The sequence below is a fragment of the Toxorhynchites rutilus genome, chromosome 3, assembly GCF_029784135.1.
Source record: "Toxorhynchites rutilus septentrionalis strain SRP chromosome 3, ASM2978413v1, whole genome shotgun sequence".
Taxonomy (NCBI): Eukaryota; Metazoa; Arthropoda; class Insecta; order Diptera; family Culicidae; genus Toxorhynchites; species Toxorhynchites rutilus.
The window spans coordinates 210,108,351-210,132,848 of NC_073746.1; the positions used below are offsets into that span (position 1 = coordinate 210,108,351).

General features: G+C 39.3%; 2 protein-coding genes across 9 annotated transcripts in view; one reads left to right on the forward strand and one right to left on the reverse strand.

The window, feature by feature from the left end:
* LOC129775910 (uncharacterized) overlaps positions 1 to 5,398 on the forward strand; it is a 30,330-nt gene extending 24,932 nt beyond the window's left edge. For 5 of the 6 annotated variants that reach the window (XM_055781148.1, XM_055781149.1, XM_055781151.1 and 2 more), the window contains 2 exons: positions 1,968 to 2,105; positions 4,382 to 5,398. In XM_055781148.1, coding sequence (XP_055637123.1) covers positions 1,968 to 2,105; positions 4,382 to 4,659 — 416 coding nt within the window. In that variant the 3' untranslated portion in view covers positions 4,660 to 5,398. The remainder of the gene's footprint in view (positions 1 to 1,967; positions 2,106 to 4,381) is intronic. The other variant, XM_055781152.1, reaches the window with a different exon arrangement.
* LOC129775909 (protein NASP homolog) overlaps positions 1 to 24,498 on the reverse strand; it is a 68,136-nt gene that overhangs the window by 38,010 nt on the left and 5,628 nt on the right. Inside the window, exon 1 of one of the 3 annotated variants that reach the window (XM_055781147.1) lies at positions 1,409 to 1,427. The exons of the other annotated variants lie outside the window; for them this stretch is intronic. The gene's annotated coding sequence lies outside the window, so the exon portion shown is untranslated. Of the gene's footprint in view, positions 1 to 1,408; positions 1,428 to 24,498 lie in introns of those variants that run through there. 3 annotated transcript variants of the gene reach the window in all.

Consider the following 24,498-nt stretch of genomic DNA (forward strand, 5'->3'; position numbering starts at 1 on the left):
TGGAATCTGAGCGTCCAAAAAATTAACGATCTATGGATGAAGAATAGCGAATTGCTGATACAAAAAAATAAGCAAATCGGAAAAACTTTTTATTAAGTAGGTTAAAAAATACGAACATGGTTCCGATTCCACCAAAAATCATACACGGTTTGCGCATTATAAAATGTGTTCTAAAACTGGTTAATAACCATGAAAAAAATCGGCACAAACGTGAAACAAAGCTTTAGTGTACGTATTAGCTTTAAGTATTAATGGAAACCGCTTTCAAAATTATTTTTGTTGAATTTTCATGAATATTCTTTTTCATATATAGAGGGGCTAGTTGGTCACACAAATTGCTCGTTTGAAAGCAACGCATATAAAATTTTCAGGTATGCCGTGCTTCATTACGCAAGCTATAAACAAATATAGAAAGCATATGTTTTACTGCTAAACCCAGTGTATTTGAAACGAGACAACAACTACACAAACCACTTGCAATATAATTGTCATATTTATATTTTTTGCTGTAAAATTTTCATTAAATATAATAAACGCTTACATTGATTATCAGAACTCACAATGATGCATTGAGTAATGTGGCATACCTGGAGGCTATTTCTATATACTTTGGGGCAAACAGTACAAATGTCATCATAACAAATGCAAGGGGTTGTACGTCGCAGGGATGCCAGTTGATTTTTTTGAATGGTCTTGACATGGTACGAGAAAATGTCTTCACCATAATATCGGAACTAATTGTAGAAAAGGTATATAATCGGAAAACCTTCGATTTGTGAAATGATCGTTTGAAAGATCTAGGTTAATTTATTGTATAGTAGGGCCAAAATAATAGAAATTCAATGTCACAATCATTCGAATTTTCGTGCGCAAATGAACTAATGTCTTCTAGAGACAATATGTATTCGGACCGCTTCGTTCGCTGAGACTAAAGCCCTACTTTTTTGACAATATTTTCGGCCAATAGTTAGAATTTCATGGAAATAATATCTTTTAAAAATCCACGTACGCTATCATATTGAAATGCCTTCACATATTTCATAATGTCTTCAAAATGTCTTCACAAAATCAAATGTCTTCAAAATGAAGACATGTCTTCAAGCCTGGCATCTCTGGTTTGCCACAAAGTGGAAGAGAGACGAAATCGCTAGAAAAGATTGTCTAACTAATTTTCAACGATGATGATTTGAAACTTTCATTATTGTTAGAAGCTAATGAACTGCAAAGTTTAAAGCCTCTTAAAAACAAAGAAAGAAATTTTCATTAATTTGTTTTTTTACTTGCTACATGATATTAGATAACTGTTTTTGTTTTGATTTAATTAACTTATTTATAATGAACGAAACTTCTAATGGAAAAACGCTTATTATTTGTTAAAAAAGAACATGCCTATTATTGACCAACTTACCCCGTGTTAGTTGGTTAATTTATTCTGAAATATAAAGACGTTAAATAAAAGAAAAATGTCAAATAATTGATTCTCTGGTTATTTTTCATAAAAAGGGTAAAAGGCAAGCTTCATTGTGGTACATAACATTCTAACGCAAAACTTCGTACTACAAAGTTATAACCAAATTAATTCAAAAATGACCAACTAACCCCGCCCTACCCTACCACTGTCAACTGTTAATTATGGATAAATTGTATGCAGCAAATCGAGTTTCTCAAAGTTACAGTTACAAAGGACTGTGGCACGGACCATACCAATAATACATTCCAGCAGCTTTCTTTTGCTATACACACCAAAAATATTTTATACGAAGACATCTCGAAGTTCGTAATATTTTTTGCTGTGCATTGAGAATATCGCATATCGCTTTTTTCTGCTTGAAGACTGACAATTGCACTGCACGTGTTTTCATTTCGCCAAACTCTTTCTGAACTTTTTTCTCCTTAACCTACATATTATAATCATGTTGCAACCATAATACATATCTGACATTTATTCTCTTTATGTTCACATTAAGGAATGCAAAACTTATCGATATCATGCTCACTGGTGTGTCTCATAATTTTGGGCAGTGCCGCACTAGTCGGAGCTTTTGGAGTTTGTCAACGACAAATCAGTGCCGTATTAGTTACCGGCGTAATGTATCTGTTGGCTGGTAAGTTCTCACATCCCTCAAAATGCCATACTAATGCCATAATTGAAGATCCCTCGAGCGAAAAAAAAGAACAAGGACATCATTCTGTAACATGCAATGTATAATACTCCCCCTATGGTTTTGCAACGAGCAACAAATGGATTCCTGGAAGGAAAATGACAGTCGGAAAAATATTGCGAACAGAACTGAAAAGCGCCAACAGAAACAATATTATACGACGGGCGAAAATAGATGTGAATCTAACATGCTACACGAAATATGCAAATGGAATATTATGTCATGCAAGGCTTTCGAATGAAATCGACTATTTCCGTTAGTTTCCTCAAATAACCACCAGCTGATTGGGAAGCTATTGTCCTTGACAATCACGAACATAATAATCGTAAACTCATCACACTCTGGGCTGCTCCTGCCGACAGATTGTATACAAACCGAAGGCACACACGAAGCACAAATATGAACCACGTTTTGAAAAGTCCCATCAAACCATGAAACATTCTGATTGATTCAGAACATTCGATGGAACGTGGTTTAAAACGCTCGCTGACAATAATAAATCTGATATTTCAACGGTCTGAAAGCACCTGAAAACAACCGCCTCACCCGAGTTTTAGAGGAAGTTTCAGCCCCGAACTCTGCACGAAAACCAGAAAAAAGGATCCATTGAACATCGCAAACTATAGCGGGAGGTGGTGAAAATGAAAAAATGAAAAAAATTATAAACGCTCAACGCTAAACGCTAAACGCTTAATGCTCAACACTAAACGCTTAATGCTCAAAGCTAAACGCTTAATGCTCAACGCTCAACGTTCAACGGTTTACGATCAACCCTCAACATTCAACGCTTAATGCCAAAAGATAAATGAACGTTCAATGCTTAATGCTAAACGATAAACAATCAACACTCATAGATAATCGCCAAACGCTCAATGCTTAACACTCAACGCTCAACCCTAAACACACAATGTTCAACGGTTTACGATCAACTCTCAACGCTCAATTCTAAACGCTCAACGCTCATTGCTTAATGCTGAACGATAAATTCCAAACGCTAAACGCTCAATGCTTAACGCTCAAGGTTCAATGGTTTACGATCAACCCTCGGCGCTCAATGCTTAACGCTCAACGCTAAACGTTAAAAGCTCAACACTCATTCCCTAACACTCAACGCTCTACGTTTAACACTAAACGATAAACGCTCAACACCAAAATCTAAACACTAATTAAAGCTCAATGCTCAATGCTTCTTTATTTTTTACAAAAGTTTATAACTTAAAAACTATAGTACCTACAAAATTCTCGCCAAAGAATGATATGTAGGAAATTATTTAAATTTTCACCAATACCAAAAAATTTCGCTGACAAAAAAGTTATTTTTAAAATTAAAATTGATTTTTCTCAAAAACGTATTTTTTCAAAATTCCCAAAAATATATACATGAATGGCCCTTACAATTTCCAACAAGTTTTTTTTTATTTTTTTAATTAGGATAAGTTGTATTTTTTTTACAGAAAACATGAAAAAGTTGTTCGAAAAACTTTTTCCATGTAAATGTGCCCATCGTCCGATGTATAGAAAACTTGTTGGTAACAGGTAACAGTTAAATTCAATTTATATAGCTTATTTTGATGAGTAGATCATAAGCAATCGAAATTGCCTAGTTTTGGATCTTTGCGCCATCTTAAAACACATTTCACTCGTTTTCCGTACAGATCATAAATCTATCTTTTCCTTTTTTGAAGTACTGAACACACAAAATGGCGCCAAAAGCGCAAATTGTCATCGTTGTGACATCTTTCATTTGACACTACTGAAAATTCGGTGGATAACGCCATTCCCCACATCCAAGCTGGGTCGATTCAGGACCATCGATCGAATTACGACTGCCTTCCCCTACTCTGAAGAATTTTCTCGAATCGACTGACTGAATGAGAGAATAATATTGGCAATTGGTGCGGAAATGGAATGAGTAGACCCAAACGTAATTCACAGAGGACGGCCCGGCTGCTTCGACTATCTTACATTATAACCCCCTCGTATAATCGTAATAAAGCAATCTTCTCCGGAATAATTTTGCGATTGTCCATGGATCCAACATTTCTATTCACATTTTCGGATAAACAAAATGCTAATAACCCACACATCCATACTGAACGATACACACGCCACAATTTTAATAAGAATTCGGTTCAGTTTGTGATAGCAGCATGTGATGTGGATTGTATTAATCAGATTAATTCTCGCTGTTTCTCTCCTTCTTCTCTCATTCTTTTCAGCACTGTTTGCGCTGTTCACATTGATGATAATACATTTCAAGCGCCAGCAAGGACGACCCATTCCAGATATTACGGACTATGGCGTCTCAATCGACGGCGTGGTCGCTATCAAGCCGGATTTCATGTACGCACAACCCCTGCTGGATGCTCGAGTTATCGTTACCGCTTGGAGTCTTGACCTCGGATGGGGTGGAGTTGTCCTCTGCGCCTTCACTTCGTTTCTCTGGATATTGTTGTCCAAGATCATGAGATTCAACCCGTTATCGGCAATGATTTGATGATTCAAAATAAAATTCAACAAAGTTTCCGCTTACAATGTGTCATAAATCGATGTGTGGAAATGTTACGGTCCCCCGCTTATGAACTGTCCTGTACGATATTTTGTTCCACTCTAAGTATTCCGGATGTTCGTTTATAATACACACTAAACTTGCATCTGCTGAACTCAATACCACCTCTCTAGTAACGAATATGTTGTTATGAAGCAATTTCCCACAATTTTGAAAAAAGAACCAAAAGACTTTTACAGACGGAAGTCAGCTTTTAACGAACATACACGTGATTTTTACAAAAGATTATCAACTATTGTTTTTCGCAATATAAGAATAAACTAAATTCGACTCGATGACCGATATCAATGCGGTACATTTAATATAGGGAACTATTGGAGAGCTTTCTATTGCAAAAAATATATATATATATATATATCAAACAAAAACAAATACGAATTATTGCAATGCTTTCATTGCTAATTTTTTATTCTAAATATTTTCCCCCCGAAAGGTATTCTTGAGAATCAAGTGAAATTTATCAATTGAAATGCATCACCAAATCATAGAATATAATCAACCGAGGCGTAAAACAATGTTCAATACTAAAGAAGCAAACCAATTCACAAATATCTTGCAACAAAATAGTGTTATCGATATATTTTATGTGAATGCTTTGCCTTAATTGAAAACAAAACAGAAAGACAAACAAAAATGCATCATGATTCACACTATATACAAATAAAAGCCATATGGAAAAGTAATTGTGTTTTACTTAAAGAACGGAAAACGTGAGTTGAGTAGTCTAAATTATTACCCTTCCAGAATCGCGATCGTTATTTTGAACATGTACGAAATAATGGAGAACTTCGATCGCTTTTAGCTAGAACATTTCCTAATAGATCGAAAAGATGTTTGCATCAGTTAATTAGAAACACTGCATCTATCACAATCAGGGCTTGGAAATATTGAGCTTGTTAAGCAACATTGAAAATATATTTTTATCAGTGTAACGCGTTTATTTTGCTTGTCGATGCTGCTGTCATTCATTCGACGGCAAACAAATTTACAACTGTGTTCATTCATACTCATTCTGTGCTCTCTGAGCTTTCTTAAAGCTCGAGCCATGAGAATTCATTCACATTTATTCATTGCCATAGAATTATTATTAATCCGTTGATTTTTACAGGCTCAGTTACATAGGTTTGAAGGAGCCACGCTCTTAAATATATTTTTACTATAAAATATTAACATGTTTCCTTAATTCTATGGTTAATAAAATAGGAAACCGATTACTCGCGGTCGACTCGAGTTTAGAAGGGTGACACACTTTGATTGGGAAAAGGATGGGATGTAAGGATATTGTAGCAATGTTCACACTCACACTCGCATTTACATTCACATTCTCATTCACACTCACACTTCACACCCAATTCTTAAAACTATCCTTACATCTAATATGTATTCACAATTTAACTTATTCTAATGTAAGTAGGAAGGGAACCGATAGTTCGCGAAGGACGAAAAGGAGGGGTAAAGGATGTAAGAACATCACACTCGAAGATCGATGGCTTTAAGGAAAACATATATTTGGGACATATAATCAAGATCTAGCCGAGCCAACACATCTCTCACCGGCACATTGGGTTGCTTTCCTCGAGCCCGAAAGGAGTTTTCTAAATTCGATCTGGCGACAAGATACAACTCGCACGACCAAACAACGTGTTCGATGTCGTGGTAACCATGGCCACAAACGCAGAGATTGCTGTCGGCAAGATTAAAACGAAAAAGTAGCGCGTCTAACGAACAATGATTGGACATGAGTCGGGAGAAGGTTCGAATAAAGTCCCGACTCAAGTCCAGACTTTTGAACCATGGTTTGAGGCTAACCTTAGGGATAATCGAGTGGAGCCACCGGCCCAATTCATCTTCGTTCCATTTGTGTTGCCAGTTAGCGATTGTATTTTTACGGACTAAAGAGTAAAATTCATTGAAGGCGATTTGACGCTGATAAATATCGCCTTCAATCGCACCCACCTTTGCTAATGAGTCAGCCCTCTCATTACCCGGAATTGAGCAATGTGAAGGGACCCAGACAAAGGTGATGACATAACAGCGTCTGGATAAAGCACTCAAAATTTCTCGTATTCTCTCAAGGAAGTACGGCGAGTGCTTTTCCGGCCTCACTGAACGGATAGCTTCGACAGAGCTAAGACTATTCGTTACAATGTAATAGTGTTCAACAGGTCGTGAGGCGACGCTGTCCAGCGCCCAGTGTATTGCTGCCAATTCAGCAATATACACTGAGCAAGGATTCTGAAGACTGTGGGAGGTGCTAAAAAATACGTTGAACACTCCAAATCCTGTGGACTCGTTTATAGTGGACCCATCAGTAAAGTACATATTATCACAATTGATACGCCCATACTTTGCATTGAAGATCGTAGGAACGATCCCCGATCGATGATAATCTGGAATTCCATGGATTTTCTCCTTCATGAACAGATCAAAATGTACAGAGGAATTGATGTAGTCAGGAAAACAAACACGGTTGGGAATATACGAAGAAGGATCAACCTGCATGGAGATGAATTCATGATATGAAGTCATGAATCCAGAATGAAAATTTAGCCCGATCAGCTGCTCAAAATTTCCGATCACCAATGGGTTCATAACCTTACACCGGATGAAGAACCGAAGAGATAATAATTTGAAGCGATCTTTTAGTGGGAGTACGCCTGCCAAAACCTCGAGACTCATGGTATGCGTTGAGGGCATACATCCCAACGCAATACGGAGACAAAGATACTGAATTCGCTCGAGTTTAATGAGGTGCATTTTGGCAGCTGATTGAAAACAGAAACTGCCATACTCCATCACTGAGAGAATAGTTGTTCGATACAACATAATAAGATCTTCGGGATGGGCTCCCCACCAGGTGCCGGTAATTGTACGGAGAAAGTTTATTCTTTGTTGACATTTTTTACTCAGATACCTAATATGGGCCCCCCAAGTACATTTGGAGTCGAACCAGACCCCAAGATACTTGAATGACATAGCATGAGTGATCGGTTTATCCAAAAGTTGAAGCTTTGGTTTTGCTGGTTTATGCTTCCTAGAAAAAACCACCATCTCTGTTTTCTCCGTGGAGAATTCGATCCCTAGCCCAATGGCCCAGGTTGAAAAATTGTTCAAAGTATCTTGTAAGGGTCCTTGCAGGTCGGATTCGTTTGATCCTACGACAGACACCACTCCATCATCTGCAAGTTGTCTTAGGCTGCAATTTTGTGTAAGGCAATTGTCGATGTCGCTTACATAGAAGTTGTACAAAAGGGGGCTTAAACATGAGCCCTGGGGGAGGCCCATGTAAGAGACCCGACTTACTGCCGAATCTCCGTGAGAAAAGTTCAAATGTTTCTCACAAAGCAAGTTATATAACATATTATTCAATAGAGGCGGCAGACCCCGAGAGTGTAATTTGTCCGACAAAACCTCTATTGAAACAGAATCGAAGGCCCCCTTTATGTCCAAGAATACTGAAGCCATTTGTTTTTTTTCGGCGTAAGCCATTTGAATTTCTGAAGAAAGCAACGCAAGACAATCATTCGTCCCCTTGCCCCTGCGGAACCCATATTGTGTATCTGAGAGTAGGCCATTCGTTTCAACCCATCGATCAAGGCGAAACAAGATCATTTTCTCCAACAATTTCCGTATACAAGACAGCATTGCTATTGGGCGGTACGAATTGAAGTCGGACGCAGGTTTTCCGGGTTTCTGAATAGCTATAACTCGTACTTGTCTCCAGTCATCTGGAACAATATTATGCTCCAGAAACCGATTGAATAAATTCAACAAGCGATGTTTCGCAACATGAGGGAGGTTTTTCAGCAAGTTGAACTTAATTCGATCCGATCCTGGGGCAGAATTGTTACAAGAAAGGAGAGCAAGAGAGAATTCTACCATCGAAAACTCGGAATCAAGATCGCACCTATCTTGTGGTATATCTCGAACTATTTTTTGCACAGGAGCGGAATCAGGACAAACCTTCCGTGCAAAATTAAAAATCCACCGATTTGAATATTCTTCGCTTTCATTCGTTGAAGAACGATTTCTCATGTTTCGAGCCACTTTCCATATTTTTTTCATTGACGTTTCTCGTGACAAACCTCCCACGAAATTTCGCCAATAATCACGTTTTTTCCCTTTGATCAAATTTTTGATCTGATTCTCAAGGTCTAAATACGTTTGAAAATTTTCAGGGGTTCCACGTTTCCGAAAAGCTTTAAATGCATTCGATTTATCCTGATAAAGCTTGGAACACTGGCTATCCCACCATGGATTGGGAGGCCTCCGGCGAACGGTGGAACCTGAGATGGGTTTCGTTTGAGCGCGAACTGCGCTATCATGAATCAAACGAGAAAGGAAGTTATACTCCTCTAATGGAGGTAAACCATCTATGGCATTGATGGCTAGAGCAACCGCGTCCGAATATTTATTCCAGTCAATGTGTCTTGTGAGGTCATATGCCATGTTTATAGATTCAGAAGAATTTGACCCATTGGTGATGGAAATTTTGATTGGCATGTGATCACTACCGTTGGGATCCTGAATTACATTCCACTTGCAATCTAACGATAGTGAATTCGAGCAAAGCGAGAGGTCAAGAACACTTGGGTTAGCAGGAGGTTTAGGTACACGTGTTGTTTCCCCAGTGTTCAAAACGGTCATATTGAAGCTGTTACAAAGGTCATATATCAACGATGAACGATTGTCGTCGTACTGTTCCCCCCAGGCAGTTCCGTGAGAGTTGAAGTCTCCCAAGATTAATCGTGGCTCAGGAAGGAGTGAGCACATGTCAACAAGTTGCTTGCGCTAACCGCAGCTCTCGGAGGCCAATACAAGCTCACTATACAGAGGTCTTTGCCTCTGATGTTTGCATGACAAGCAGCTTTCGATCCCTCCAATAGGTGGAAGGTCAATTCGAAAAAATGAGTGGCACTTATTGATCCCCAATAGCACCCCTCCGTATCTGTCATCACGGTCCAAGCGTATAATATTAAAATCGTGGAAAGAGAGATCATCTCGCGAAGAAAGCCATGTTTCGGACAGAGCAAAAACATCACAATTGAACTTATGAATTAAAAATTTGAATGTATCCAGTTTAGGGATAAGACTACGACAATTCCACTGTAGAACAGTGATATCTCCGACCTCTCTATTTAAATTAGACATCAAGAGAGATAATCATTGCAAGGAGAGGCCATGTTTGCATCAATTGCTGCAAAATTGTCTTTAATACTGGAAGCATTGCGGTGACAATGGTTCTGATGGAGTCGGAAACATTAAAACACATGAAGATTTGATCCAAAATGTCAGTCAACTTTATAAATCCCGATTGGGAAGTTGAACTGGACGGAAAAACAGGGACATTTGGGGTTTTTGATGTCCCGTCAAGTGCTGGGTCATTCGAAGGTGAACTATTCCCACGGAAGCCAGGAGGAACCTGATTTTGCTTATCCGTTGCACTCGATTTTTTAGGCAAGCTAACAGGGGCTATCACCGGAGGGACTTGTGCTTGAATTTTGGGAGTGGTCACATTTTTGCGCCGGGGATTCCCTTGGAAAATAAATGGTGTGCTCCCGTTAGCTGTGTCCGCTTCTATTTCGTCAACTGGCAACGTGGCGAAGACATTATGTGTGTTGATTGGTTGTTGTTCTTGAGCCAGTGGAGAAGCGCCCTTTAAAATGTCCGCAAAAGTGCGCTTTGAGCGTTCCTTCAAAGAGCGCTTCTGTTTATCCCAGCGACTCTTATAAGTTTCACAAGCTGAGAGCTCATGTGGGGATCCCCCGCAATATGGACACTTATGCTCAGTCGCACTGCAGGATTTCCCAACATGTTGCTCTCCGCAAGTGGCACAGCGCTCCTTGTTGGCGCAATAATCTGCTGTATGACCAACTGATTTGCATTTGTTGCAAGTCATGGGCTTTGGCACGAAGAGTCGCACAGGCAGTCTTAATTTGTCCACCATAACGTAGTCAGGGAGGGCGGAACCAGTCGGAACGAGTCGGACGGCGTGAATTTTGTTTTTCCCTCTTCCTGGGACACTTTTCCTAATTGATGACAGTCCAAAATTTTAACTTTTGTCAAAGGAAGCTTTTTAAATCTGCCATCTCCCTGTTTTATTAATTCACTCGTCAGGCCCGTTTCTGTTATCACCCCCGAAATTTCTACGATATGGCAGGGCACATATGCGCGATATTCTAGTATGAACCGGTTGTCGACAACAATCTCGTTAGCTTGCTTCCGATCAGCCACGACAACACGTAGTTTGTTCGGTCTAACTTTACAAATTTCAACCACGGAGGAATAATTTTTTGACAGATCTTTCATGATCTGAATTACATTGAGCGGTTTCCCGTTTGGTTTGGGCCGGAAGAAAACAACCCATGAGCCATTTCCAGATGCATCTTCCGGATAGATCTTGACACGGGGAGCGGAGACAGCGGAGGAGGAAGACGAGTTCGATGGTTGAGCGGAAACGGCGACGATAGAGGGGGGTGAGGAGGTGGATGGTTGGGGGGGATCGGAAGCCACAGATGAGGGATGCGAGATCGGGGGTTGAGTTAAAGTGGATGGTTCAGGGGATTGAAAGGAGAGGGTTGCGAGTTTTTTCGAGGGGGGTTTTTTGAGGTGGGATGACTCTTCTTCCGAAGTGGTATTTCGCTTTAGCGATTTTCCTGCCGCCGTTTGCACAACTAAAGCGGTATTACTTTCGGAGTCAGAGGTTTCCATATTAGGAAACTCTCTTTCCCCTTCTGCCATGATTATGCGGCAGTTACAATATTTTACAATATTTTTCTTAATCTTAAAACTATCAAATCTTAAAAATTATTTACTCTTAAATACCTAAACGCACCCACCGGTGCAGCTGAACTTGACGCTCGGTTGATTGCGTGCTGGGCGCTCCGCGCAAGTGAGATGGCAATCGAACACTACCACCACCAAAAAGTGCTTCTTCACGCTTTCACACTGTGTGGGATTGATCACCGATGTCTGATGCCGATAGTAATGGCGATGATATGGTGAAAACCAAAAGCCAGACGCTTTGCCAACTTTGGCTGAAGTGAACCTTTCCTTTCTGCTATCGCGAACTCTGTATCCAGTTCACGCGCGACACTAATAAGCACCAATGCGGGAAAAAATAGCTTCACTAACGGTATCCGATCACACTAACGGGACGTACACAAAGCGCGTGCGACTTCTCGAAGCTGTCGGCGTGGAATGAACTGCCATTGAATTGTCAGGAATGTTGTGACTGTTCATTTTCAATATCCCGATATGTGTGTGATTATCTCATTGAGTCAGTGCCTTGCTTATTCAGTTGTTTTTGAAGTTACTCCGAAAAGGCAACGCAAATCGGTGGCGCAAGCGGAAATGCCAACAAAAGAGCAAGATCTGCATGCACACTCACAGCTAAGGATTGCTTAGGCTTGGACGGCGAGGGGGCATTCTGCAGAATCGATCCCAGCAGCGAATGCAAACTTTGTCAGCCAAAGCTGCATGTTGGCAATTTCATCCGCTAATCCTATAGCATAGTTTGATCCGTTTGCAAAAGGAAGCTCGAAATATTCCCATTGCGGTCCTGTCTTGGACACCACCATTTTATGTTCGTGTGTTCAGAATTTAAAAAAATTAAATGTTTGAATTTTGAGTCAAGACGGTATTTTTTACATCGCAATTCTTCTTTTGAAAATTTTCTGACAAGTGGATTTGGAACTGCTGTGGAACAGAATTTTAAAAAAAATAAATGTTTGAATTTTGAGTCAAGACGGTATTTTTTACATCGGAATTCTTCTTTTGAAAAATTTCTGACAAGTGGATTTGGAACTGCATATTCACTATGTAAAATGAAAGCAATTTAACTGAGACGGAAACCTTGCATGCTTGAACAATTTAATTTCTTGTCACTATTATGAGCATTCTGTACTTTTTTATCTTCCTCAACGAATTTCTCCGTTTCCGAGAACGATGCTGATAGTGAATGAACTGGTATGTTTATGTCAATGAATGACAAAACTAGGGATATTTTCTTTTGCTCACATTCCGTGAACGCAGAAAAGAACGAAAAACAGAATGAAAAAAACTGGATGAATCAACTGTGAGTGGCTTGCTGTGATTGTGAGGTTTGGCGTTGGTTCATTTTCGGTATCCCGAATGCAATGGTATAATGATCGAACGTGGCCGGAAATTCAGCTGAAAAGATTGTTGAAGTTTACAATAAATAAAATATTTTGACGTAGGATTACGTTTTTCGGGAACATATTGGGGTACAAATTGAAAATCGAAAATCGAGCACATCGTAAAAATTGTCCAATTTCAAACGCTTATTACTCAGTCATTTCATGATAGATTGATGAAATTTTTGCGTCAATCGATTTCGGCACTCCATAACAATTTCTTATATTGAACAAAATAAAATATGTCATGAAACTAACCATCGAACAATTGAAAAATCTCAACCCTTATTCTAACGGAAATACTCACTTCTGATTGGTCGAAATTGACGACACAAGCGGCTGCTCATGTATTTACAATTATTGCTCAGTTATTTCCTGACAGATTTACGAGATATTCAATCAATCTATCTATCTGAGCATTCCATTTATCACAATGAATAAAATAATAAATTGTATGAAACTAACTATCAAACTATCGAAAAATCTCCAAACGGAAATACCTCGTTCTGATTGGTCGAAATTGAAGATACGGAGAAATTGCAAATATATGAAAGTAGGGGGACCTTCTTTTCCCACCGAAATGTGTTCCCTAACAGAGATTTCTAAATCAAGGTGCCTGGGGAAATCGGCATTACAAGTATATGCAAGTCGGAGGCATTTTTATATTGTAATTTTATTTTAGCAATTAAAATTTAAATTTAGAACTTTAATGTTGGTTGCTTCGTAAAATTTCATATCAATGATCGATCGTGTATTGTGAATCGTTTAGCACAAGTGTAAGTGTAAAATAGTATATGGTTGCAGTTGTATTAAAAATAACTTGAAATATGAAAAAAAATATTCATAAAATGAAAAACCAGCGTATTCCCGCTCGAGAACGGATCATCCGGTTTAAGCTGTCTGTTTTGTTGTGTTCATTTTCACCCAAGGAAAGTTCATTCGGCGAGAAAAATTAGAAAAGTGGAAGAATATTCGAAAAAGTGATTTCCCATATGTTCTACAATCGTATTAGGTGCTGGGCTTAGGGTTTGAATAAACACTCAGAAACCTTTTCCATTTCAAATATATTTTCTCTATAAGAAAGTTACATATTTTTACTGATGAGAAAAAATTATAATTGTGCTCGATATTGATAATTATTTTATATTACATTGGGAAAGCGGTTTTTATCATATCTCATTACACTTCGGTATTCTATCGAAATATGCATCATCCAACGACTTATACCATCCTTCTGTCATCATCACTCGGTTATAAACACTGATGGAGTGAACAAACACTACCCAACCAAACAAAACGATCCTTTTCAGGGCCGGCATATCAAAGAATTTAACGATGTAATTCTTCAAACATATCCAAAATCAGCATGCAACAGATAGCCTAACGGAATCCTACGTCAATTATGCGGTCGTGGCCCTGACACAACCCTCCTGTGACTTGCTAGTAAACGAGGATAAGAATTGGATGATGTATCTATATTATAATGAGCTTTAGGCCGTCCGCACACGAGTCAACTGAAACTCAACCTCCATTGTTCTCTCCATAACTCGAGATATCGAGTTAGATAGAGATGACTGTATATTAGAGAATTTTCGAAAAGAAATCATAACACATGCATAACGAGCGCACATTTATATTTGCTTATGCAATATTAATAAATCCGGATTCATTTCGTGTGTTCTGTATGTTTTTGTAACACATTTTTCATTTGATAAAAAAAATTATAGGAGGTTGTGTCCAAGATACGACCGCATTGTTGACGTAGAACTACGTATTTTATATAAGTCGCTTGTTTATACCTTCGGATATTATTGTATAGTGCTGTGAAATTTTCGAAACAAATGCTTAGTAGAATAATCTTTGAAATGGTTTCTCATTGTAGAATCAGTTGACGATAATTGATTGATGATTCATTCTTGTCCTCGCAAAACAATACAAAATTTACCTCGAACGCTATTCCGGTGGCCTTTTTCGCAATTGACATAGACTCGGCTACAGCCGATAATATACATGTTACACCACCACCATTATTCCACATCTCATAACTACATCAATATATCTTTGGCACCGAATGGAAACAACAATGACAACACTTGCAAGTATCAAATATCATGCTACATGTTATTTAGTATTGCCTCAAAGCAATCGCACTTTTAGGCATCGTTCGTACAATGTAAACCAAGCGCCAAACAAGCGTTCGCCATAGCATGCATACAGAACCATGCATTGGTGGCTTGAAGCTACTAGGAATACAAATACTTCTCATCATTTTGCACTATTGTCAAAAGAAATGCATTTGTTAATATTACTGGCCTCAAAAAAAGTTGCATTACTTTCTCATGCTCGAAGGAAGCGCAAAAATTCCTCCACTAAGGGTGACAACCCTTAGTGGAGGAATTTTTGCTACTGGTAAGAGAAACCATATCACATACAAAACTCCAGAACGACATTTACTTTCTTGGTGACTAAACAAGCGAAATAAACTCTTTTTGTTAGTATCAACAACCTCGGAAACAGTAGCAATGCTTCATTATGATCAATATTAGCGCAAATGCAATCCTAGTTGAAGGCAGTTTTGCGACTGGCACGCGAACCTAAATAACTTATAACATTCCAGTAAGACATTCAAGATGCGTGGTATTTCCCAAATATTTTTTTGGAGCATAACCTTAACGCCTGCTTCGCCATAACGTCAGTTTAATGCATTGATGCATTCTCAAACATCATTAGATGACGCTTGCCTCGAAATTCGCGTTCGTTTTTTGCAGGGCTAGAACCTGCCTCCCTCTTCTTGCTCATCACACACTACGCGAAACGTCCAATTTATGACGCGGGAAGAAAAACACACGATACGAATAACGCCAAAAGCGAACAGAAAAACCAAACGACGATACCCAAGTTGGATTACCACTGGTGGGGTCCAATCTTAGATCGAAGCGCAGCGAAAGCAAAGTGGACTGGATTGCTCAACAGTCCGATGTTTGAAAGTCTGCCTCAGCGAGATCAACTGTTTATACTCAAGGCAAATATTCCCCTTCATTCTTCTACTTTTCCCTTGGTTACGGCAACTTCAAATTCTACGATTTCCCCTTCGTTGGTCGTCGATAAGTTGCTCGTTATTGACAGCTCTGTTCGGGAAAGCACACAAATGGACAGAACAAATGTATGGGAAAATGGAAACGCCGTTCATGAATACAAATGAACGAAAAAACGTTCATGAAAAAACGTTTTCATGAATTTTAACCATTTACAAACCAGGGGATTCTAATGTATAGCATATTAAACAAATCTTAGGGAATTTCCGATTCGTTTAGTATGTAAATCGCTAAAATCCGTTCGCGACAAAAATAGTTATTAACGTTAACTTTATTTCATAAAAACGTGACCTGTTTTCTGATTTGACACCCTTAATGAAAGACGTAGTTCTACGTCAAAAATTACACAGATTAAAAAAATTATCTGGCATCGTTTTAACGAACCACAGAAAATGGCGCGAGCAAAATTGAACGAAAATGTTGTCAACCTCAAACGGCGACAATTCGACATGCTAGGTTGCTTCCAACAGGTTGAGTCAACCTTGTGAACTGATTACCCTGTGTGCGGATTACCATTTGATTTCACATGTTTTCAACCTTCGTTATGTTGAAGTCGAGTTTGAGTTGACCCGTGTGCTGACGGCCCTAGTGGAAATATAATGAAATTTACAGAAAAATGGTTGAGTAAGGACCAAGAAGCGTTACGAGTATTCAAAGCAATAATTTTCATTTAGATTTTAACAATTTCGAAATGTCTTAATTGAATTGTGAATTATTTAACTCCACGGTAGATGTCGTCAACATTGTATCTTCGACCTTTCATTCAGTATACGGGAGATATTCCCCCTATTCTGGTCGCTGAATGACGTGAGATGGCTCAAGCAGAGATGCCAGGTTTGAAGACATTTGACTCACTGTGAAGACATTCTGAAGACATAATGAAATATTTGAATACATTTCGGTATGATAGTGTGGATTTTTGGGGAATGGTTTTTCTATCAAATTCCTACTATTAGCCTAAATATCGTCAAAAAGAAGTTAGGCTTTTGTCTCAGTGTCATTCGCTCGCCTTTTATCAGTGTCACTTTTTTTTACATTTGACAATATCAACAATATCAATAGAATAATCTATCATGCATCGTTGAGAATAAAGTTACGAATTCTAGTTTCTTTCAATATGGTTGTGAAGACATTTTTTCGTACCATGTGAAAACATTTGAAAAAATCACCTGGCATCTATGGATTCAAGTCATATAGCGAATTCGTTTTTAAAACTGAGTTAGTTCCAAACTGACTCTGTAATAAAACAAAAAAGTTTACAGTTTCACGAATACGGCGGTATCAGGGCCCGAAATATTCTAAGGCGAGAAATGAAGACCGACTCTACTCTCAGTAACTTCGCTTCGACTAGAACTGCTTCGGCAGTCGCCCACAACAAAAAGTGACTTGACTAGAGAATGAATTGAATAGAGTTGACTAGCGAGGATGACTGGTGAACTAGTCCAGTCAGTGGTTATTTTAACTGACTCGACTAATGAATACAAATCTGCCTCTTCATTCAACTGACTTCAATCCACACTTCCATTTCTCTCTGACACTAATTTTATACCCGCGAACGCAATCTTATTTTTACGTCCATATAAAGAGGAACGAAAACATGATTTCTGATGCAAAAAAGAAGTTACCCCATCAATGAACGGTTTACTGTCTACCCATCGTGAACTCAAACCAACGAACTTAGACATTTATCAAGTATGCTATAAAGGTCCTCGCGTTAGTATTAGTGAATAGCGTGCAAAATAGCACACACACAGCACGCTGTTTTATCTTCTTCTTCTTATATGGCACTAACGTTCCTAGAGGAACTCCGCCGTCTCAACGTAGTATTACTTGCGTCATTTTCATTAGTACTTAGTTGAGATTTCTATGCCAAATAACACGCCTTGAATGCATTCTGAGTGGCAAGCTCTAGAATACGCGTGACCACAGTGCAAGTCAGAGGAAATTTCTTTGAAGAAAAATTTCTCCGACCAGAACGGGAATCGAACCCGAACTCCCGTCATGTTAGGTTTGACGCTAACCACTCGGCCACGGGAGCACATCAACGCTGAGACGCTGTTTCATACGTGTGAGTAATTTTCGGATACGATACTAGCTAGAATCTAGCTCACCTGTAGCGTATGTCAAACCACGTTGAATTAAAACATCGATGCATACACACGTACATGGGAGTGAGAAAGAGAGGAACAAATTCATTTTGGGGGAAGTCACTTCAAAATGCAATGAGGACAATTTGACTGACAATCATTTCATTCATATAGTCGAATCGGTAGAGGGAGATAGCGACTAAACGTCCGACTGGCTGTTTAGTTGTTTGGGCGGAGAAAGTGCGTGAAGAAGCTTGCTTACTAAACTTACTAATTGAATATGGATATAGTCAGTCAGATAGTCAGCTGACTATCCTCAGTTAACTATGACTATGCAGAGCCCTGGTTGGTATGCGTTATATAGTCTGATTTGTTTATATTTGCGATGACAAATGTACAGTGTCGACGTCTGGTGGCGATATTAGTGCTTGGGAGGTAAATTATTCTCTATCAGATCAGAAGGGCCAAGTGCAGTGTAAAAATATAAAAGTTTGAATGAAAATTTCCTGACACTCACTTAAACTTTTGTGGATGCATTTTCTGTTTATTCCACAAATAATTACTATTGTCGCAACTACTGCGACAAACCTCCACTAAATTGCTCAGTGTATAAACAAGGACGTATACCCCTCGAGGCAGACAAAAAAATGCTAGCAGTTTTGAATACATGCATGATAATAAATAGGTAGAGTTAGAATCAGTGCTTTCACCATTCATTCAAATTTGAATGAACGAACCGTAAAACAGTTCAGCTGCTCTGAAACTCTCACACTAACACACTGAGCAACTGATGTTTGTGCTGAAGATGTCACGCGAGGGAAAAGAGCGAGAACGAATGTTTCCATGCGTATGTGCTGAAGAACTTGTACTCATAACGTTAAACAGCTGTGAGAATTTTCGGAGAGAGTCTAGCAATACTCTCTTGTCCTCTGAACGTAGTCTGTAAGCTGTATATTTGGTTCGGTAGCATATGAGATTCACGGGCCGGTTTGCCGTTGAATCATTCAGATTCAGAGATGGTTACTGAGTCTGAATACAGATATTTTTTTCTGTCCTATCAAGCGCATTCCATTTGAGCCAGCTAGAACTAATATGTTAGAACTACATGCAACCCGTGGGTCATTTCTTTAAATTGTGCTAAATGTGCCTATTTTGAATGGCTCTTAAACAGGGCGTGCGATGACTAGGCTGCAGCCCATTTGTGTATCAATAATAGGCGTCATATTCAATTCGATCTTTTGCTTTCGCTGTTCTGCAGTTCACTAAGCGAGTGGAATTCGCTAATTGGATTGAATTTCCAACCTAGTTAGCGCCATGTTAAAAAGGCGTTTCATCATAGGCTGTGATTTTACATAAAGATAATATGATGCTCCCACTTTTCTTCCTTTGTAGTGTTTATCACTTTTTGTTTAATCGTTTGAGTACGGAGCCATTTTTTTGAGCATGCAGATGAGCTTGGTTATATTTATATGAATTGATGGATTGGTGCAGAAAAATTCTTAAATCCATCGAAAAATGTATGAAAAATAAGCGTAGAATCAAGATTTGTTCAATTTGTACACCCAATGCACCCGTACCGCCGTTAACACGTTGAGCCCAGCGTCGGTCCCTGGGGGACTAACAGCTACAAAATAAAAAAATCTGGTTTGTTTTCGGATGTTTTACAAAATGTGACTTTCTACTTTCTAGTCGAATATCTGACTAATTTCTATTTATACAATCTTTGAGAGCTGGGACCGACACTGATATTGTGAAAATGCTCTTGATACAGTACTGGTTAGAACCTAGGTAGTGCGGACTGAATCAAAACGGCTGTCAAAAAACAGGAAGTGGGTTATATCTATGGTATAACCGCAAGGGTGACGTAGGACTATCGTTGATTTAGAGATCATTTGTTTGAAGTTGAATCTAAATCCATCCTGAATGAATGAATAAATAAATATTTGGGTGACTTCAAAAACGAGAGTGTTACTTTGAAGACTCAAGGTTTTATGCATCCAATATTGGATACAAAAAACCTTGTTCTGAAGAATAATCTTCAGAAGCTTTCCTGTTAACTGCACTTGATTGACAAATCACAAAACAAAATGTATGTGGTCGCAGTATTATATGGATAGAAAACATTAAAAATTAAAAAGGGGAACTGGCAGATTATTTTTCAGCAACGATCATTTCTTTCCAGGTTTCCTCTTGATAACCAGCAAACGAAAAGAGCTGCGCGCGTGTATGTGTGTGTGTGGCGGCTGCTTCTATGTCTTCCCGAGGAACCGTATTTCGATGCTGATACTCTCTTGGTCACCTTCTCTTCTCCTTCTGACCGATCGGCTTTTCTGCGCTCCCTCACAGTTAAAACAAACTGATTGCATTTCAGGTCAGGTCAAGCCAGGTAATGAATACCTCGATCCCTCGCCGTTCAGCTCGTTCAGTAACGATGTTGTCTTGTCGATGTCCTCAGGCGTCGTGCACAAATTACGTAACGCAAAAATCCGGATTTTGAACCTCCCCCCCCTTTCGTAACGCAATTTCCTATCTCTAATAAACAGAAAGTAACGCAACATCTAACCCCTCCCCCCTTATCACGTTACGTAATTTGTGCACGACGCCTCACGAAAAATGAATGGGTTTCACCACCAGAATATCATTTCAGTATGCTTTTCGTGCGTGATTGAATCGAGAGAAGGTGTGGTTTACGATGGCAATTTGGAAGGCAAACTAGAGGAGAATGAACTCTCTGAGTATGAAAATTTCGGCGACTGAGCAATAATCGATTGAAAATTATATAATTTTGGCGATACGGAACATTTTCCGTTTTTCATGTTATGCATCCATTATTGGATACGAAAATATCCTACTGATGGGAAAGAATAATCTTCAGAAGCTTTCCAGCTAATTACACTTGATTGAAAAATTACGAAATCAAATGTATTTGGTCGCTGTGTTCGCCATATAATTAGAAAACATTAAAATAAACTCTTTCGCATGGATGTATTCTTCAATTCCCAGGGAACTGGCAGATTATTTTTCAGCAACGATTAGATCTTTCCGGAATTTTCTCGATGCTGTATGGCATCCAAACGAAAATTCTCATTTCAGTTTGGCCTGCAAAAAACTTTTCTGAACTCTAATCCATCAAATTTGGAGCCCTGAAAAGGGCCGTTGATTATATGCTAAGCTAATATAGCACCCTCTCCTTGGATTCGACGGGCCAGCTGAATGTCCTTGGGCATGATGTGACGCGTTTTACGTGGATTGCACACAAATTTGTATCTTCGAATAAGCCTCCTGCAGCGTCATAACCGCGGAACTTTGGAAGCGCAAGTCGGTTTTGAAGTCCTGAGCAATTCCACGAACCAAAAGCTGCAAAGGTAGCTTGCGGATCAGCAATTCGGCCGACTTCCGATAGCGATGAATTTCACACAAAGTTCCCGGTCGATAGCGATGTGGCTTCTTCACCTATCCTGCGGCTGGTGCGCTTCGTGTGCCTTACCACTGAAAGACTAACCTGCTATCTTCTTGGTCCCAAACAAACGAGTCGTCACGGTGCGAGAGTAGAGTAAGAAATGAACGAAAGCAAAGGAAGCGTCATTTTATAACCTGTTTTCGAAGCTATCATTAAGCTATTGAAACAATTTTCCGACTCAATAAATAGCAATCATATAACTCTTGGACATTTTATCTTTTGTATGAAATGATTATCACTGTTCCGTTGATCCGAAGCAGAATGAATCACGCTTAAAGAAGGAATGGATTTTTTCTTGGAATTTACTCAGCAAAAATAATGCCCTTTCCCAACACTTAAAAACGACAAACGGTAAACAGTTTCATCAAAGTGATTTCTTCGATATGGGGATATATTCACTACATCATGTCATGTATTTCATATTCTTCATTATGAAATCCATATCCATGGCACCTATCGGTATCGAATTATCATCGACACCGCGATTTTCGCTAAATGCTCCTTTCAGTTCGGCCTGTAAAAAACTTTTCTGAACTCTAATCCATCAAATTTGGAGCCCTGAAAAGGGCTGTTGATTATATGCTAAGCTAATATAGCACGCTCTCCTCGGATACGATGGGCCAGCTGGATGTCCTTGGGCATGATGTGACGCGTTTTGCATGGATAGCACACAAATCGGTATCTTCGAATAAGCCTCCTGCAGCGTCATAACCGCGGAACTTTGGAAGCGCAAGTCGGTTTTGAAGTCCTGAGCAATTCCACGAACCAAATGCTGCAAAGGTAGCTTGCGGTTCAGCAATTCGGTCGACTTCTGATAGCGACGAATTTCATGCGAAGTTCCCGGTCGATAGCGATGTTGCTTCTCCACCTATCCTGCTACTGGTGCGCTTATCCGAGCTGCTTTCGTGGTGCCTTACCACCGAAGGACTAACGAGCTGTCTGCTTAGTCCCGATGAAAAGAATCGAATGTAAACCCCACCCTCTTTATTGTATAAGCTTACTGTATACTCACGAATATAATAAGGGTGGGATTTTGATTCTATACTTTTATGGTTTATAAAATGATGCTTCCTTTGCTTTCGTTCATTTCTTACTCTACTCTCGCACCGTGAGGACTCGAGCTCGTTAGTCTTTCGCAGATAGCTCGTTAGTCATTCGGTGGTAAGGCACACGAAGTCAGCTCGGATAAGCGCACCAGTAGCAGGATAGGTGGAGAAGCCACATCGCTATCGACCGGGAACTTCGCATGAAATTCGTCGCTATCAGAAGTCGACCGAATTGCTGATCCGCAAGCTACCTTTGCAGCATTTGGTTCGTGGAATTGCTCAGGACTTCAAAACCGACTTGCGCTTCCAAAGTTCCGCGGTTATGACGCTGCAGGAGGCTTATTCGAAGATACCAATTTGTGTGCTATCCATGCAAAACGCGTCACATCATGCCCAAGGACATCCAGCTGGCCCATCGTATCCGAGGAGAGCGTGCTATATTAGCTTAGCATATAATCAACGGCCCTTTTCAGGGCTCCAAATTTGATGGATTAGAGTTCAGAAAAGTTTTTTACAGGCCAAACTGAAAGGAGCATTTAGCGAAAATCGTGGTTTCGATAATAATTCGTTACCGATAGGTGCCATGGATATGGATTTCTTAATGAAGAATATGAAATACATGACATGATGTAGTGAATATATCCGAAGAAATCACTTTGGTGAAACTGCATTATAAAATTATTTGTGTACGAATGCCGCAATCGATAGTCGACTCTAATTTGCGCTGGGTAATTTCCTCGGAGGACTCGATTCCTCCTTTGAACATTAATAATCTCTTTCTGGCAAAACGATGTGGTATGAATCACATTATTTGAATGATAGAATGAAGAAGTTTTCTGCCAATTTCCTTCAACCTCCAAACGTATCTTTCTCCCGTTTGTCGTTTTCGCGTTCGCTAATCCTTTCTCACAACACCCATTTCTCGTTTGAGAAATTGTTGAGTAAACATTGTTTGCCAGTGCGCGTAGAGCGGGAATTCCTAAAGATTCATTGCACCTCTAATAAATTGCCGAAAGACATTCGCATTCTTACGTTCATTACATTCTTACATTCTTACGTTGATCGCACTTGATTGAAAAAATCCAAAACGAAATGTATTTGGTCGCAGCATTATATGAGTAGAAAGCAAATAATCGCTCGAAAATGACTTGATTTTCGCGATGTGAAACATTTTCCGTTTTTCATGTTATGCATCCAATATTGGATACGAAAATTTCCACTGATGGGGAAAAAAAATATTCAGAAGCTTTCCTGTTAATTGCGATTGATTGAAAAATAACAAAACCAAATGTATTTGGTTGCAGTGTTATATGGATAGAAAACATTAAAATAAACTCTTTCGCATGAATGTATTTTTCAATTCCCAGGGGAACTGGCAGATTATTTTTCAGCAACGATGATAGCAACGAGAATTCCGCGCGTGTATGTGTGTGTGTGGCGGCTGCTCCGATGTTTCAAGCGGAACCGTGGCATCACTCTCCTCCTGATGGATTCCCTTTTGGCCTTAGGTGCACAAACAGGCTCTTGGTGACACCCTTCATCAGCGTTTTCATGATAAACTAAATTAGCTTCACAACAACAGCGACAACATGCTCCAATCGCTGTTCAATCATAACTGAGTGGGTTTACGAGCGGCGCTCGCTTATATACCGATTGGTGATTTCAATAGCCTGTTTTGAAAGCAATTTTAAGACTATTGAAACAAGTTTTTGGATCAAAAAGTAACAAGTATATGACGTGTAGACATTTTATCTTTCAAATGAAGTGTTTGTCATACCATTTCGTTCAGTTGTTTAAGAGCTATTAACGCTCAAAATCTCGGTCTCCAGCGTAACGCTTTCGTTCTCGAAACTTTGGTTTTACACCCCGGTATAGAAATGAAAGACGTAGTCCTACGTCAAAAGATCCAATTGAAATGTCAAA